The 14217-nt window shown below is 36.9% G+C and overlaps 1 protein-coding gene across 20 annotated transcripts in view; it reads right to left on the reverse strand.

The window, feature by feature from the left end:
* Positions 1 to 14217, reverse strand: part of CEP63 (centrosomal protein 63) — a 50797-nt gene that overhangs the window by 8705 nt on the left and 27875 nt on the right. For all 20 annotated transcript variants that reach the window (XR_014796677.1, XR_014796678.1, XM_084902726.1 and 17 more), the window contains 6 exons: positions 12802 to 12915; positions 8103 to 8336; positions 7709 to 7848; positions 4645 to 4779; positions 1548 to 1662; positions 725 to 922 (listed from right to left, as the gene is read on the reverse strand). Coding sequence is in view for 18 of the 20 variants with exons in the window: in XM_084902726.1 (XP_084758852.1) it covers positions 725 to 922; positions 1548 to 1662; positions 4645 to 4779; positions 7709 to 7848; positions 8103 to 8336; positions 12802 to 12915 (936 nt within the window). In the remaining 2 variants the exon portion in view is untranslated. The remainder of the gene's footprint in view (positions 1 to 724; positions 923 to 1547; positions 1663 to 4644; positions 4780 to 7708; positions 7849 to 8102; positions 8337 to 12801; positions 12916 to 14217) is intronic.

A 14217-nucleotide genomic window follows, 5' to 3' on the forward strand; every position in this document is an offset into this window, starting at 1 on the left:
TCCAGCCTTCCTCACAAGCCACATGTGCCAAACCAATGTCCCCTCTACCAGCTTCCCTGTTTTGTATGCCTTTCATACAAATTCATTATCCTCCCCCTAACTGCTTGCTATCTTTTCTCTATTTCACTAAAAAGCATCACTTTCCACTCAGTTGGAATCAAGTGACATCTTTCTTTAACTCACCCCCAACCCACCCCAGCCCACCCCATCCAATCAAATACAAAGCTAGATATTTCCAGAATTCATCCCTTTCCCTCTACCTCCATTCCTTTCCCACTGCTCAGGCCACCATTCTACTGTTAGAACAGCACCTGGGTGGTCTCTTTGCCTCCTTGCTTCTTCCCCATGTGATGACCACAGAGATCCTTTATCCTACTTGAAGCCACACTCCAACTCTTACACATGACTGACGGGACCCTTCAGGAGCTAGCCCCTGCTTTTCAGTCCCTTCCACTGTCACCTGCTCAACTTGTACTCTAGTCTGTCATGGAGAACATGTCACAGTCTCACCACACCCCACAACAACAGCCTCCTCACTTTGTGTCTAGTCTCACCTCCCACCAGTCCTCCCTAGAATGCTTGTTTTCCAGCATACCATAGTCTCAGCTCAAAACAGGTGTCTAATAAAAATTTACTGAATTAAATACTATGGAAATTATAACTTGAATAAATTCAATCTTCAAAAACAAACTTCAAGTAAAATGAGATTTTGTTAAAGTATCACCTTGTGCTCTACTGCTTTTTCCTCTGCCTTTTGTATCTCTGCTTTGAGTCGCTTTTCCATATCGGAGGAAGAACTTTTGGCAGAAGCAATAGTGACATCTCGCTGATGTAACTCCCGAGTTAACTGGGAGATTTCCAACTTCATTCCTTCGAGTGCAGAACTGTAACTCTGGTCAGCGTGCAAAATCTGTTCTTTCAACTACAAAGCAACAGAAAGGAAAACATAAAATATTAAGAAAAAGCATAAAGATTGAAAAATACATTAATAGTTAAAATAATATAATTTTTACCTTAAAACACGAATAGTTTCCTAGATTAAATCTGCAGAAAATTAGCAATTTACCAAGTTGCATATCTATACTGAAGGTCAGCTAGTTATACCCATAATCACTTATATCTCAAAACAGGACAGATACAACTAAATTGCCCTCCTATTCAAACACTGAGAACCAGTATCAAAGCCCATGCACATATTATTTAGAGGTCAGCACCTGGGACCTTCTTTTGTTAGCTACAAATCTAAAAATGTTGCTTACATGGTTTCCTGGTCCATAGATGATAATAGGAAGATAAGAGGAAGAGAAGGGCTAGAAGTAACCTCAAAGAAGTAATAAAAAATCTGAGTCAACAGACAGGACGGCCAGGGCCCATTACTGCAGAGACAGATAGCTCTGCACACCTCAACAGCCAGCACAAGAATATTAACTACAGTCAGCACAGAGAAGCGACATATTCATGCCATCATTTACCCCTGAATACAAGTAGCCCCTTTTCTCCTACAACCTCCGAAATCCAGAACTCAGTCCATAAGCACAAACAATTACCTTCTTAATCTCTGCCCTGTACTCATTGTTATGTACTTCCATCTTCTTCAATTCTTCATATTTTTCCATTAGTTCTTGGCTCAGCTGTTTACATGTTATACTCACAGATTCCAAGCTGTATGACAAAAATAGGATCACATATTTAAAACAAAACCCCAAAACCCACAAACTGAAGTATCTAAATTACCTTTTTGATATCCAAGACATGTTTGCAAACATCACCCCCCACGCCAAATTAAAACTCATTTCCAATTTCCTTGTCACCTGAGGCAGCTAAATCCAACTCAAACTTTTGGAGATACATTTTTTTTTTTTTTTTTAGACTTGGAAGGGATGGAAAGAGACAGAGAAACATAGATGTGAGAGAGAGAATCGATTGATTGCCTCCTGCATGCATGCACCACAACCAGGGCCAGGGATCAAGCCTGCATTTGAGGTATGTGCCCTTGACAGGAATCGAACCCCAGACCCTTCAATCCGCCGGCAGATGCTCTATCCAATGAGCTAAATTGCCCAGGGCTGGAAATACTTGTTTCTGTGTTTTCTTATAGTCTTTCCTTCAGCTTCAAATTTAACTGGTGACAACATGCTAAATATTGTTGCTAATTTTCCTTTTCTAGCTGTACAGAGGCTGCCATCATAATCTAAATCCTCTCTACAATGCTATTCTACACATAGCTGTCAGAAAAATTTTTAGAGTACCAAATTGTCACCCTTACTTAAGAATCAATCCCTTATCAGGTACAGGAACTTCATGGGCACCATACCTCTCTTATCTCACTGCACATTTCTACTAATAAAATATTTTTTCAACAGGCTTTCTCTCTACTGTGTGCCCTTTGCTGTACCTGATTTCCTGTCTCTGCACAGACCATCCCCATGACCACACAGTAGCTTCCTCTCCTGCCTAGTAATGGAAGGTCAGCATCCTTTCAAGAATCAAACCAGAGCTTTCCTGATCATTTCCCTAATCACCTTAAATGTAGTCTATTTTCCATTTTTTATAGCTTGAATGTGTAAATTTTGTAAAATTTTCTACCTTAAATCTAATAATTTTATATATATATTTATAAAATGGCCAAGAGACAATCCAATATATATTTAATAAAAAATGCTAATGGTGGTTTACATGCAATTTCCAATGTTAGATTTTAATGTGTACAAATGTTAGAATTTAATGTGTATACATCTTAGTTTTCCATCCCTCCTTCCGTCTACCATTCACCTGTGTTCATCAAATGGAAACCAGTATTATTATTGATTTCAGAGAGGAAAGAAGGAGAGAGATAAAAACATCAATGAGAAAAAAGAACTGGCTATCTTCTGCACTTGGTATTGGACTTAAAAATTTACCTAAATTGCTCTAAGGTTCTTTACTGTGTATATTTTGTCTCCCGAACTATAAATTCTGTGATTAAAATAATGTTTTTATTCTTATTTTCCTCTGGCTTTGCCCACCATCCTCTTTAAACCTGGATCGTTTGGTTCCAGACTGCTCAATAAATGCTTGATAACTACCTAGAGTGTTTCAGCAACACAGCCAACTTATCAGATAAGCTATTATTAAAAAAAACAAAAACAATCTTTAAAATTCAACAATACAAAAACAATTATTTAAGTCCCTCCAATTAAGTAATATTTTATTCAAACTGAACAACACAAATTATCTAAAAGGGTTCCTTTTTACTAGTTTTTTTAGATACAAAAAAAAAAAAAAAAAAAAGAATTTTTTAAATCCAGTGTTTGAGTACTGAACATTTGTGTTTCTATCCATTCCAGTTTTACCTATTCCTGAAAATCCTACAGTGCTCACTTATTTGGTACTTGATATGTCAAACACTGAGTTGGAGAGATCAGAGACACCCTTGTCCTCTGTACAGGTGAGGAAGTCAGGGTCTGCAGAGGCTGTGTCCCAGGTCACCCTGCATGTCAGAGCGAGAGGAGAGCAGAGTAAACACACATACATGCAACAGATAGCTCAGAAGCCAATTACTGGAAAAGCTACAGTAAAAATGTAAAATTAGTTCTACTGTCAAAAAGAAGATTTTATTTATTTTAATCAATCTAAAGTGTACATAAACACTCAATAATGATGACCAGGAATATCTTAAGTACTCCAGGGTGAAAAAGAAATTTAAAAAAAAACAACTACATGGATATGTATAGGCATGTATATTTAATATGTAAAGAAAATACTTAGTAGTTTCCAAAAACAGAAATAAAAGTAAAAACAAAAAAATGTCTTAAAGATAAACTTAAAAGGGTAAAGCAATAATTTTCTGATATTTGTTTGCCTAAAAGCTAATAGTTTATATATTTTACCTTTTAGATACAGAAAATACTAGTCTACAAATGATCATGATTCGTGTTTAAAATAAAATATCAAACTCTCCCCAGTCAAAAAGTCTAGAGATATGACAAAAGTGTTCACCAGTGTGACAATGATACAAGTCAGGATTAAATTAACCCCCAGGGAAATACCAATAGCATTTCAGTACAGACGGAAGGAACACTCGTGTCCAGTGTGCCTTGCCAAGGCAGTTCCACGAGCTGGCTGGTGGAGAGGACGGGGCTCCACACGGGTGGAAGGTGAAGTACTGACAGCACGGACGCCCTTTTGAGAATTTGGTTTTGAAAGAGTGCTGAGAAATATGGAAGAAACTTGGCAGGGATATAAGATTAAAAGAAAGTTTAAAATTTTCCCCCAAGATAGAAAATATTAAAGCATGTTTGATACCACTGGAAAATTATTTATCAGAGAAGAACGTTATGATGCAAAAGAGGAGAGAAAAAAACTGTGAACAGTACACAAGTGGAGTCTTAGGAGCAGACATGTCACCCATCAATTAAGCCACCGCAACAGATTATGGGCACAGATGCAGGCAGGCTGGTACATTTGGTGGCAGAAAGTTAGGAAGTTCTCCTTTAATTGCTTCTGTTTTCTCAAAGAAGTAAGAAGTTAGACCATTTGTGGATGCTAGAGGGGGGAAAATTGTGTTTTCACTGACTGTTATATTAGTACTTTATCAATATGATGATCAACAGCATTTTTAACAACTTGGCCATTTCTGAAATGTGTATACGAGTAGGTATCTACCTGCTTTCCAGACGAGTCACCTCTGCCTGCAGAAGCTCCTCACTGGTGTGGGTCAAATCCAGCTGGGAGAGCACGTTGTCTAAGTCCTGCTCATGAGTAGTGTACTGCCTTTCAGTCTGAGACTTCTCCAGTGACCTATGGAGGGATACAGAGGACTATTAAAGGCCTTTTATCTTTGCAAACAAAAATAACACGCAACACGTGTTATCATCACATTTCCCAACTGTTCTTGGTAACAAAACTCTCTGTGACTCTTCAGTTTGCTCCTCTTTAGGAAAAGGACACTGGGGGAGTAAAGAGGCAAGAGATATGCTTCTCAAAAATGTTGGCAACAGTTCATTCCTTTCCCAACTGGAACTTGGCCTGATTTTCAAGGGGAAAAGAAAAATTGACAAAAATCACTTTGTTGACACTTGATACCTTGAGTCAAAGACACTAGAAAATTACTGGAGAATTCTGGCAAGAATAGAAATGTGCACCAGAGTTAAATCAAGCCAAATGAACACAGCTCCTTCTATATCATTTCCAGTGCAAATATCACAGCAGTAATTCATTTCAGAAATAAAATCAGTTTTAGAAAATTTTTTAAAGGGCCATCTCAATAGCTGTCTTATCGATAATAAACAGCTAATAATCATGACCTAATCTACCAAGGAAGGGAGGCCTTCCAAAAGATGAGACCTATAATTCCTTTTATATTTGGAATTTGGCCATGGGTACAGATTGACCAAGCGGTTCCTAATTTTCTAAACATTAGAGACTCTAGGTTATAGACCCAAATTGAAGGTAGAAAAGATTAACCACACAAATTTTTACTAAAATTTAACTCAGAAATTAAAACTAAGAGAACCCGAGAGAAACCAAGATGGCGGTATAGGGTAGACACCTGAATGCAGCCTACCACAACAAATTTGAATTTAGAACTGGAAAACAGGGGAAACATCGCTCTGAAGCGCCGGACGGCTGGCTGAGAGGAGGTTCTACCATCTGGGAAGGAGAGAGAAGGCACGCTGAGCTTCAGAAACTGTGAAGGTGTGGAGAACTGTGCGCGCAAAAAGGTGGCCGCCCAACTTCGCTGCTGGCTTGCTTGCGGAGTGTGGAGAGGGCGGGCCAAGTTCGCTGCTGGCTTACGCCCTTCTAGCTTTCTTGTTCGGGAGGAAAACAGAACCACCCTATTGCTCTGATAGTCGGCACCAGACAGGGAGAGGCCAGACTGTCAGGCAGCAGGCAGAGATCTCTCGGAGGTGTGTGAAGCCAGCAGCCATTACTGGTCAGAAACCAGACCCTTGTAGGGAGGGGCTGAATAAAGCTTGTCTGCACTACCCGAGACTCCGCCCCACCCAAGCGGAGCACAGAAGCCCTTCCAGTGGCTAGCTTTCTCGTTCACCACGAATAGGACTCTCCTAGGGAGGGACAGACAAGAATCCAAAGCTTGTCTGCGCCTATACCAAAGAGGTGCACGCGCCTGCAACCAATCCTGTGGGATTCAACAAAGCTCGTCTGTGCCACCCCGAGACTCTGCCCTATCCAAGCAGAATACAGAAACCCTACTAGCTGAGACACTTCTGATCCTCATAGCCAATTGGCTTGGAGATCAATGCTTCCCAGTGATACCAACAAGCAAGGCTTAACAACAAGACTGCACACACAGCCCACAAAGGGCTACAACAAGACTGTCCACCTCAGGTAACTGGGAGGCTGACCCACTAAACCATATAGGACACCTTAGCACACAAAGCCACCCTACCAACTCAGGGAAGCTGTGAAAATGCCGAGACAAGGAAACAGATCACAAACAAAAGAAATGGAGGACAAGAAGCAATTGGAGATAGAGTTCAAAACCACACTTATAAGATTTTTCAAGAATTTCCTAGAAAAGGCCGATAAAATAAATGAGATCTATGAGGATACGAAAAGGGATCAACTAGAAATAAAGAATACGTTGTCTGAAATAAAAAATATTATACAGAGTCCTAAAAACAGAATAGAAGATCGCAAGAATCAAGTCAAAGATTTGGAACACAAAGAACCAGAGAACACTCCTCCACAGAAGCAAGAAGGTAAGAGAATCCAGAAAGTTGAAAATAGTGTAAGAAACCTCTGGGACAATTTCAAACAAACCAACATCAGAATTATGGGGTCCCAAAAGAAGAGAGAGAGCAAGATACCGAAAGATTACTGGAAGAAATAGTGACAGAAAACTTCCCCCACCTGGGGAAAGAAATAAGACTTATAAGTCCAGGAAGCACACAGAACCCCAAACAAAAGGAGTCCAAAGAGGACCACACCAAGACACATCATAATTAAAATTCTGAGAGCAAAAGACAAAGAGAATGTTAAAAGCAGCAAGAGAAAAGCAGGTAGGTACCTATAAAGGAGCACCCATATGATTGTCAGCTGATTTCTCAACAGAAACCATGCAGGCCAGATGGGAATGGCAAGAAATATTCAAGGTGATGAATAGTAAGAACCTACAGCCAAAAATACTTTACTTAGCAAAGCTATCACTCAGAATCGAAGGCCAGATAAAGAGTTTCACAAATAAAAAAAAGCTAAAGGAGTTCATCACCGCCAAACCAGAATTATATGAATTGCTGAAAGGGGTTCTTTAGGAAGAGGAAGAAGATATAGATAAAAATTATGATCAACAAATACATAACTATCAACAAGTGAAACTAATAGCCAAGGGAATTAAAAAACCTGATGAACAATATTAACTGGTGAATATAATAGAATCAGAGGTATGGAAGGGGAGTGGACTGATGATTCTTGAGGGAAAAGGGGAATGGGGGGTGTGGGAAGAGCCTGAACAAAAACTGTGCACCTATGGATGAGGACAATGAGGCGTGGGGAAAGGGCAGAGGGTGGGGTGGGAACCTGGTGGAGGGGAGCAATGGAGAGGAAAAAAATGAGGAACATTTATGAACAATAAAGATTTATTTAAAAAATAAAAATAATAATAAAAAATAAATAAAAATAAAACTAAGAAAACCCATAATATAACAAACACAAATTTATAAATATGCAACATTAAAACTGGATTGATATTTAACAGGAAATATACCTTATGACCTCTTCTGTGTGTTGAATGTCGGTTCCTCTTAATTTTGCTTGTAGAGTCTCCTTTTGCATTTTTGTGTCATGGATGAAATTTTCTTGAGAATGAAGAGTTGCCTTCAACTGTCTCTTTTCTTCCTGCAGAACCTACAAAATACTCATAAAAAGTCAGATGTTATTACAATTTTTCTATTTCAAGAGAAAAGGAAACCAGGGAATCAGATTGTAAACTCTTTAACAGGTATAATATTAATAAGACTATCAATATCTGATCCATCAGCTATAGAATAGGGAAGAAACCACAAATTTTGGAAATAGTTCTAGGTTAATTAGTCTCTCTTGAACACACATTTTCCCCAATTATAGCAATTTTCCCCAATTATAGCAATTTTCAAACATACCTCTAACATTTTTTCAGATTCCCTCAATTTTTCTTCTTTTTGCCGCTGCTCTTGTATAACAGTCTTATTGGTTCCAACCAAGTCATTGACCCTCATGGTGAGGCGCTCTATTTCCAACTCATTGGCACAGATGGTGTCATTGGCCCGCTCCAGCTTACTGCTCAGGTGCTGAATTTCCGACTGTCGGGACAGCTCCACAGACTCTAATTTCTGTTTTCGGTTGACAAGCTGAGCCTAGAAATACAGATTGCCAATTGGTAAAAGTGAAATGATAAAAGAATAATCAATGAATAAGGAAAATTAAAATGAAACTGAGTTTTACTTTCATAAAAATGTAAAGCATCAGTTCATCAAAAATATATCCCATTCATGATATAAGAAATGCACCATCAAACAAACAAACAAACAAACAAACAAACACTTATCATGATAAAAACTTTCTCAACTTGATAAAGACTACACAAACTGTAAAGCTACAGCATAGAGAATAAAACCAACAATATTGTTAATAACTATGCATAGTGTCAGGTGGGTACCAGGCTTATTTGGGGATTACTTCATAAATTATATAAATGTCTAACCACTATGCTGTACACCTGGAACTAATATAAAATTGAAGGTCAGCTGTAATTAAAAAATAAAAGAGAATTAAAAAACAAAGAAAAACTGTACAGCTAACATTATACTGAATGGAGAAACTTGAAGCTCTCTCATTAAGATCAGGTATAAGGCAAGGTTGTTCCCTGTCACCATTCCTTTTGAACATCACACTGATGTCCTTGCTAATGCAATAATGCAAAAAAAGTAAGCAGTAATAAAATAAAAAGTAAGCAGATTGGGAAGGAAGACACAATTTGTTCACAGATAATATGGTCATCTATGTAGAATATCTGAAAAAAAATCAACAAAAGAATTCCTGAAATTAATAAGCAATTATAGCAAGGTTTCAGATACAAGGTTAACATACAAAAGTCAATCACTTTCCTACATACCAACAATGAACACGTGAAATTTGAATTAAAAATATATCATTTACATGAACACCTAAAAAGCATAAATTTAACAAAATATGTACAATGTCTATATGAGAAAAACTACAAAACTCGAATGAAATCAAAGAAGATGTGATTTCATAAATAAATAGGAAGGTATGCCATGTTCATGGATATGAAGACTCAATATTGTCTGGATGTCAGTTCTTCTCAATGGGAACTGTGGATTCAATCAAATCCCATCAAGTTACTTTATGGATATCAACAAACTGATTCTAAAGTTTATATAAATAGGTAAAGACTAAGACAACAGAAATATCCTAAAAGAAAAATGAGCAAAAGACACAATTTACAAAAGGATGGAAATGGCCATAAGCAGATGAAAAAAATGTTCAACCTCATGCATAATTAAAGAAATACAAATTAAATGAATAATCAAACACCATTGTTTTTCACCCAACAGACTGGCAAAGACAAGCCTAAAAGTAAGGGAAATTAAAAGAAGTAATAGTGTCTAATATTGAAAAGTGAGAAAAAATGTACGTTCTTAAATATTGCTGGTGAAAGTCTATATCAATACATCTTTGGAAAGCACTTTGACTATATATGTTAAAATCTTTAAGAATGTACAACTACTCTGATGCAGCAATTTCACTTCTAGAGCCATTTCCTAAGAAAATAAGTAAATAGGTACTCCTAAATGTTTATATAAGGATGTTCTCCCAACACTCACTATTTACAAGAGTAGAAAAGTAAAAAACTAAATGTTCTGCAACAAGGGATTGGTTACATAAATTATGGTACATTAAATGGCAGACTGAACTTCTATGCAATCATTCTAACTACACATTTGTTGACATGTCATATTTAAAAAAAGAAAACTTTTCAACTTGTGAAAATAAAATACGGTATTATAAAGAACTTAGCATATAGTCTGTCACAGAGTAAGCACTCTATGTTTTAATGTTGTTTCATAAAAAATTTCAAAGTACAAATATAAAGAGAATAAAATGATGAACTCCTATATATCCCATCACCTATCTTTAACAATTACCATTTTTCCATTCTTGGTAAATTTTAAAGTTTGCAACTATCCCTCCCTTGTGATATATATACATGTTTTGCTACCAAATGTATATTGAATGCAATGTACACTGCATATAAGCATAGAAAAGGTTGGAAGAAATTTACTCCAAAATAATAATCATAATAAATCTCTAAAGGATGGAATAATAGGCAACTTTATTTAATTCTCATTTCATCTACATTTTCTTATATTTCTAAAATGATCATGTGTTATGTAATTTTAATAGCTGACTAAAAGAAAAAGAACTCAAACAAATACATAAATCAAAGAGTGAGAAGTTATTCTGAGGTACACTTTTAAATGTTAAGAAACAAAAGAAAAAAGTTTACATTAAACATTTTTTTTAAATTGGGGGGGGAGTATGTTGATATCTACTTATGTAATTTCCCAGATTTTCTACCTCACTGTTCAAAGCGACTCACAAATGAACAAAATGCAATTTGTCAACTTTTATTGGATTCCAATTTGAGCATAGAACTGTAAAAAGACAGCTGGGGAAATCTGAACACACCAGATATTAAATTATATAAAAAGTTACTATTTATTCTGCTAATGTGATACTGGTATACTAAAAGCATGGGGTTTTTTACTCTTTTTGTTGGGAAAAAAGACAATGACTGTTACAGACTTTGTAATATTCCAGCCAGAAATAAAAAGTAGGGAAGGCTGAAACAAGATTAGCAAATGAGTTGTTCAATGGGTACAGAATCTTAGTTTTTTGCAAGTTGAAAAAGTTCTAGACATCTGTTACTCAATAATCTGCATTTAGTTGACATTTCTGTACTATATACTCTTTTAAATGGTTAAGATGGCAAATTTTAACGTGCTTTTTACCACCATATTTTTAAAACTGGCAAAATGAGAACTATTAATGCTGGGTACTGGTATACAGAAATTTACTTAAAAGTTTGTTTTTCTTAAATGAGGATCATACAGCTCTGCTACATACTGAATCACAGAAAGATTTCATTTGGTTGGTTTGCTAAGGGAGAAAGAGAAATATAAGGAACATGTTTTAACTTAAATAAAAGTATGAGAAGAATAATTCAAATACCCTTAGAAAACAAATGTTGGCTTTTTAAAGGCCTATTATTCTAGCCCTAGCTGAATTTTGGTACATAAAAATCTCATTTTTACTGACAATAAAGTTTTAATTATGCAGAGTAATCACAATAGTAATTTGAAAATAAAGGGTCTGCAATCAATAATAAGTACACTCTATAGATGAATAATTGAGAACTATTAAAAGCTCAATTTTCTTTTTTGCCAACCTGAAGGCTACAATTAGAACATAACGATATCTTATGTGTATTTGTATTTGCTTAGTACTTTAGTTCAGATAAAAAAAAACTCAGGTCTAGACATCCAGGATTTTATTGGCTCATTCTGGTATGTAGCTTACTGCAGCTTTAAAAACAAATTACCTCCCACATTCTCAATGGAGTCACTCACAGCAGAGCCATCAGTGGTAGTTTATCAGCAGGCTGGCACTTCAGGGGGATGTCAAAAGCCAATACATTGCCCTAGTTAGTATGGCTCAGTTGAACGTTGTCCCATGCACCAGGAGGTTGCCTGTTGAGTCTCATCCCATCCCAGTCAAGGGCACACGCCCGGGTTTTGGGCAATATCCCCAGTAGGAGGCATGCAGGAGGCAGCCAAGTGATGTAATGCTCTCTCACATTAATGTTTCTCTCTTCCTGTCCCTTCTTCAATAAAAAAATACACGTTATTTTTTTTTTTAAATGCATTACTGAGACTTGGAGCAGAGAATAAGCAGATTTTTTGTTTTAAAATGCTTCCTTCCAGTTCTCTTAACTTATTCAGTCTATTCCCTCCTTGTATAAAACAGATAATTACCAATCTCAACAAATTATCATATAAAACAGATAACATATAACTATATATTCTAGAGAACTGCATCTAGAAGAGGCATTGGATAGTGTCCAGCACATAATAGATGGTCACAAATATTCATTTTCTTTAATGTTTCCCATTATTTTCTTAGTTCTTAATAGAAAAAGCAAACAAACTGAAATTGTCCCAAAAAGAAATATTCCTAAATTGGTGGCTATATTTTGGTTTTGCTTAAGCTATTAGTTCTTCATTAAAAAGCAGTTTGTACCAGTGTTCTAAAAAGTGTTTCTGTTGCCACAAAGATACTGCTTGTAATTAGTGTGCACACCAATGTGAATACTTAGCACTGTGTCCAAACAGGGAGACTTGCTGAAGCTCCCAGCTGAGGTACCTCAGCCCAAGTACCTCAATTACCCGAGTCAAAGCAAGACACAGCCAGAAATAGCCAGAACAAGTAAGCCAGAGACACAAAGACAGAGAGAGAACAGGGGTAGAAAGAGAAAAGTGGAGGGAGAGCAGTGGAGATCAAGATTAGGAGAATAAACATGAATGTGAGAATAGAGCGAGACTGAGAATGCAAGAAGGTGACAAAGACCGCAAGAGAGAGAGCATGAGTGAGGGAAAGGAAGCCAGGGAGTAAGGTAAAGGAGCAAGTGGGCATGAGGACGCAGTGGATGTAGATAAGCACACATGAATTACATCAAGCTACTTCTAATTTAATCAAAACCTCTCTGCCTCCCATTCTTTTAAAATGCCTACATCCTACCTGAATGATCTCTGATTGTTCAGCCAGAGCTTTCCTTTGAGCCTCCAGAGATGATACCTGTTGTTGATAAATCAAACGCTGCTTCTCCCAGTCCAGTGATTTTTGACGATATTCCTGAAAAGGCAATTAATTACTTAACTTCTAAGTGCTTCCCCTTGCTGTCATACCTCCCACATTCACTTTTTCTTTAATTTCCCCCCACGTCCCTGGGTACGCATGCACCTTTCCCCACAGCAGGAGCCCACTACTCACTTAGCTGATAGGACTGTAGAGCAATACTGAATTCCTTACATACTGTGTGTCTGGGTATCTGCCTTTCTAAATTAAACATCCTAATAGTGAAGAGAATGAAACACAGAGGCTAAATCTGGTTCATGGAGATGTTCATAGATTTGCTGCCACCTAAAGGCTGTTATAATTTTTCAGTGACTTTTCAGAAAACTGATGCTAAGATAACTAAAATTTCAAAATATGATTACAGATATCCCTTGCTAGCCAAATTCTCTTTTTTTAATCCTCACCTGAGGATATTTTTTTTTATTGGTTTTTAGAGGAGGGAGGGAGGGAGGAAACATCGGTGTGAGAAAGAAACATTGATCAGTTGCCTCCTGTACTTGCCCCTATCTGGGATCGAATCACAACTTAGGTAAGTGTCCTGACTGGGAATTGAACCCACAACCTTTTGGTGTATGGGATGATGTTACAACCAACTGAGCTACCCAGCCAGGGTGCTATCTAAAGTCTTGATATCCAAACCCAGATACAAATAAATTTTCAGGTAAGTCCTCTGGTAGCCCAATTCTTATTTCTCAGTATCTAAAACTCAGGAACCAAATAGACCCAGATAGCACAATATCCTTTCAAATGCAAATTTTTACTTTCTCAACAGAACAACTGCAAAGACTTGAATAACAAGGGAAATCTGTACCAAATTTTAACAGATATGATAGCCCAAAGCAAACAGTTTAAAGTTAATGATAAAACAATAGTAACTTTGAATTGCATGATCAAGAAAATTAGCCCAATATTTATGAAAACAGGGCAACTCAAAGGGAATGAAAACTCAGTCTTTCTGTTACTGTCCTCCAGAACCTGCAACTCCAGAAATCTCATGCTAACTTGGGGTAATTATTGTTAAACAACTGTCAGATCATCGCTCATTCATTCATTCGATCATATATGCCAGGTACAGTTCCAGATGTTAGGGATACAATAGCTAACAAAACAAAAAAAAACAGAAATCCCAGTCCCACTCAATGTAAAAGCAATAGACAATACATTCATTGTATGACTACTGTGGTTGTATGTACATTGGTTGGTGATATAAACTGATGACATGAAAATCAAAGATGGTGTTTTCCAGGTAGAAAGAAAAGAAATTGGTCAGGAAGTAGTAATGAGGAATTTTGGGGGGAG

The sequence above is a fragment of the Pipistrellus hanaki genome, assembly GCF_964339955.1.
Source record: "Pipistrellus hanaki genome assembly, chromosome: 13".
NCBI classification, from domain to species: Eukaryota; Metazoa; Chordata; class Mammalia; order Chiroptera; family Vespertilionidae; genus Pipistrellus; species Pipistrellus hanaki.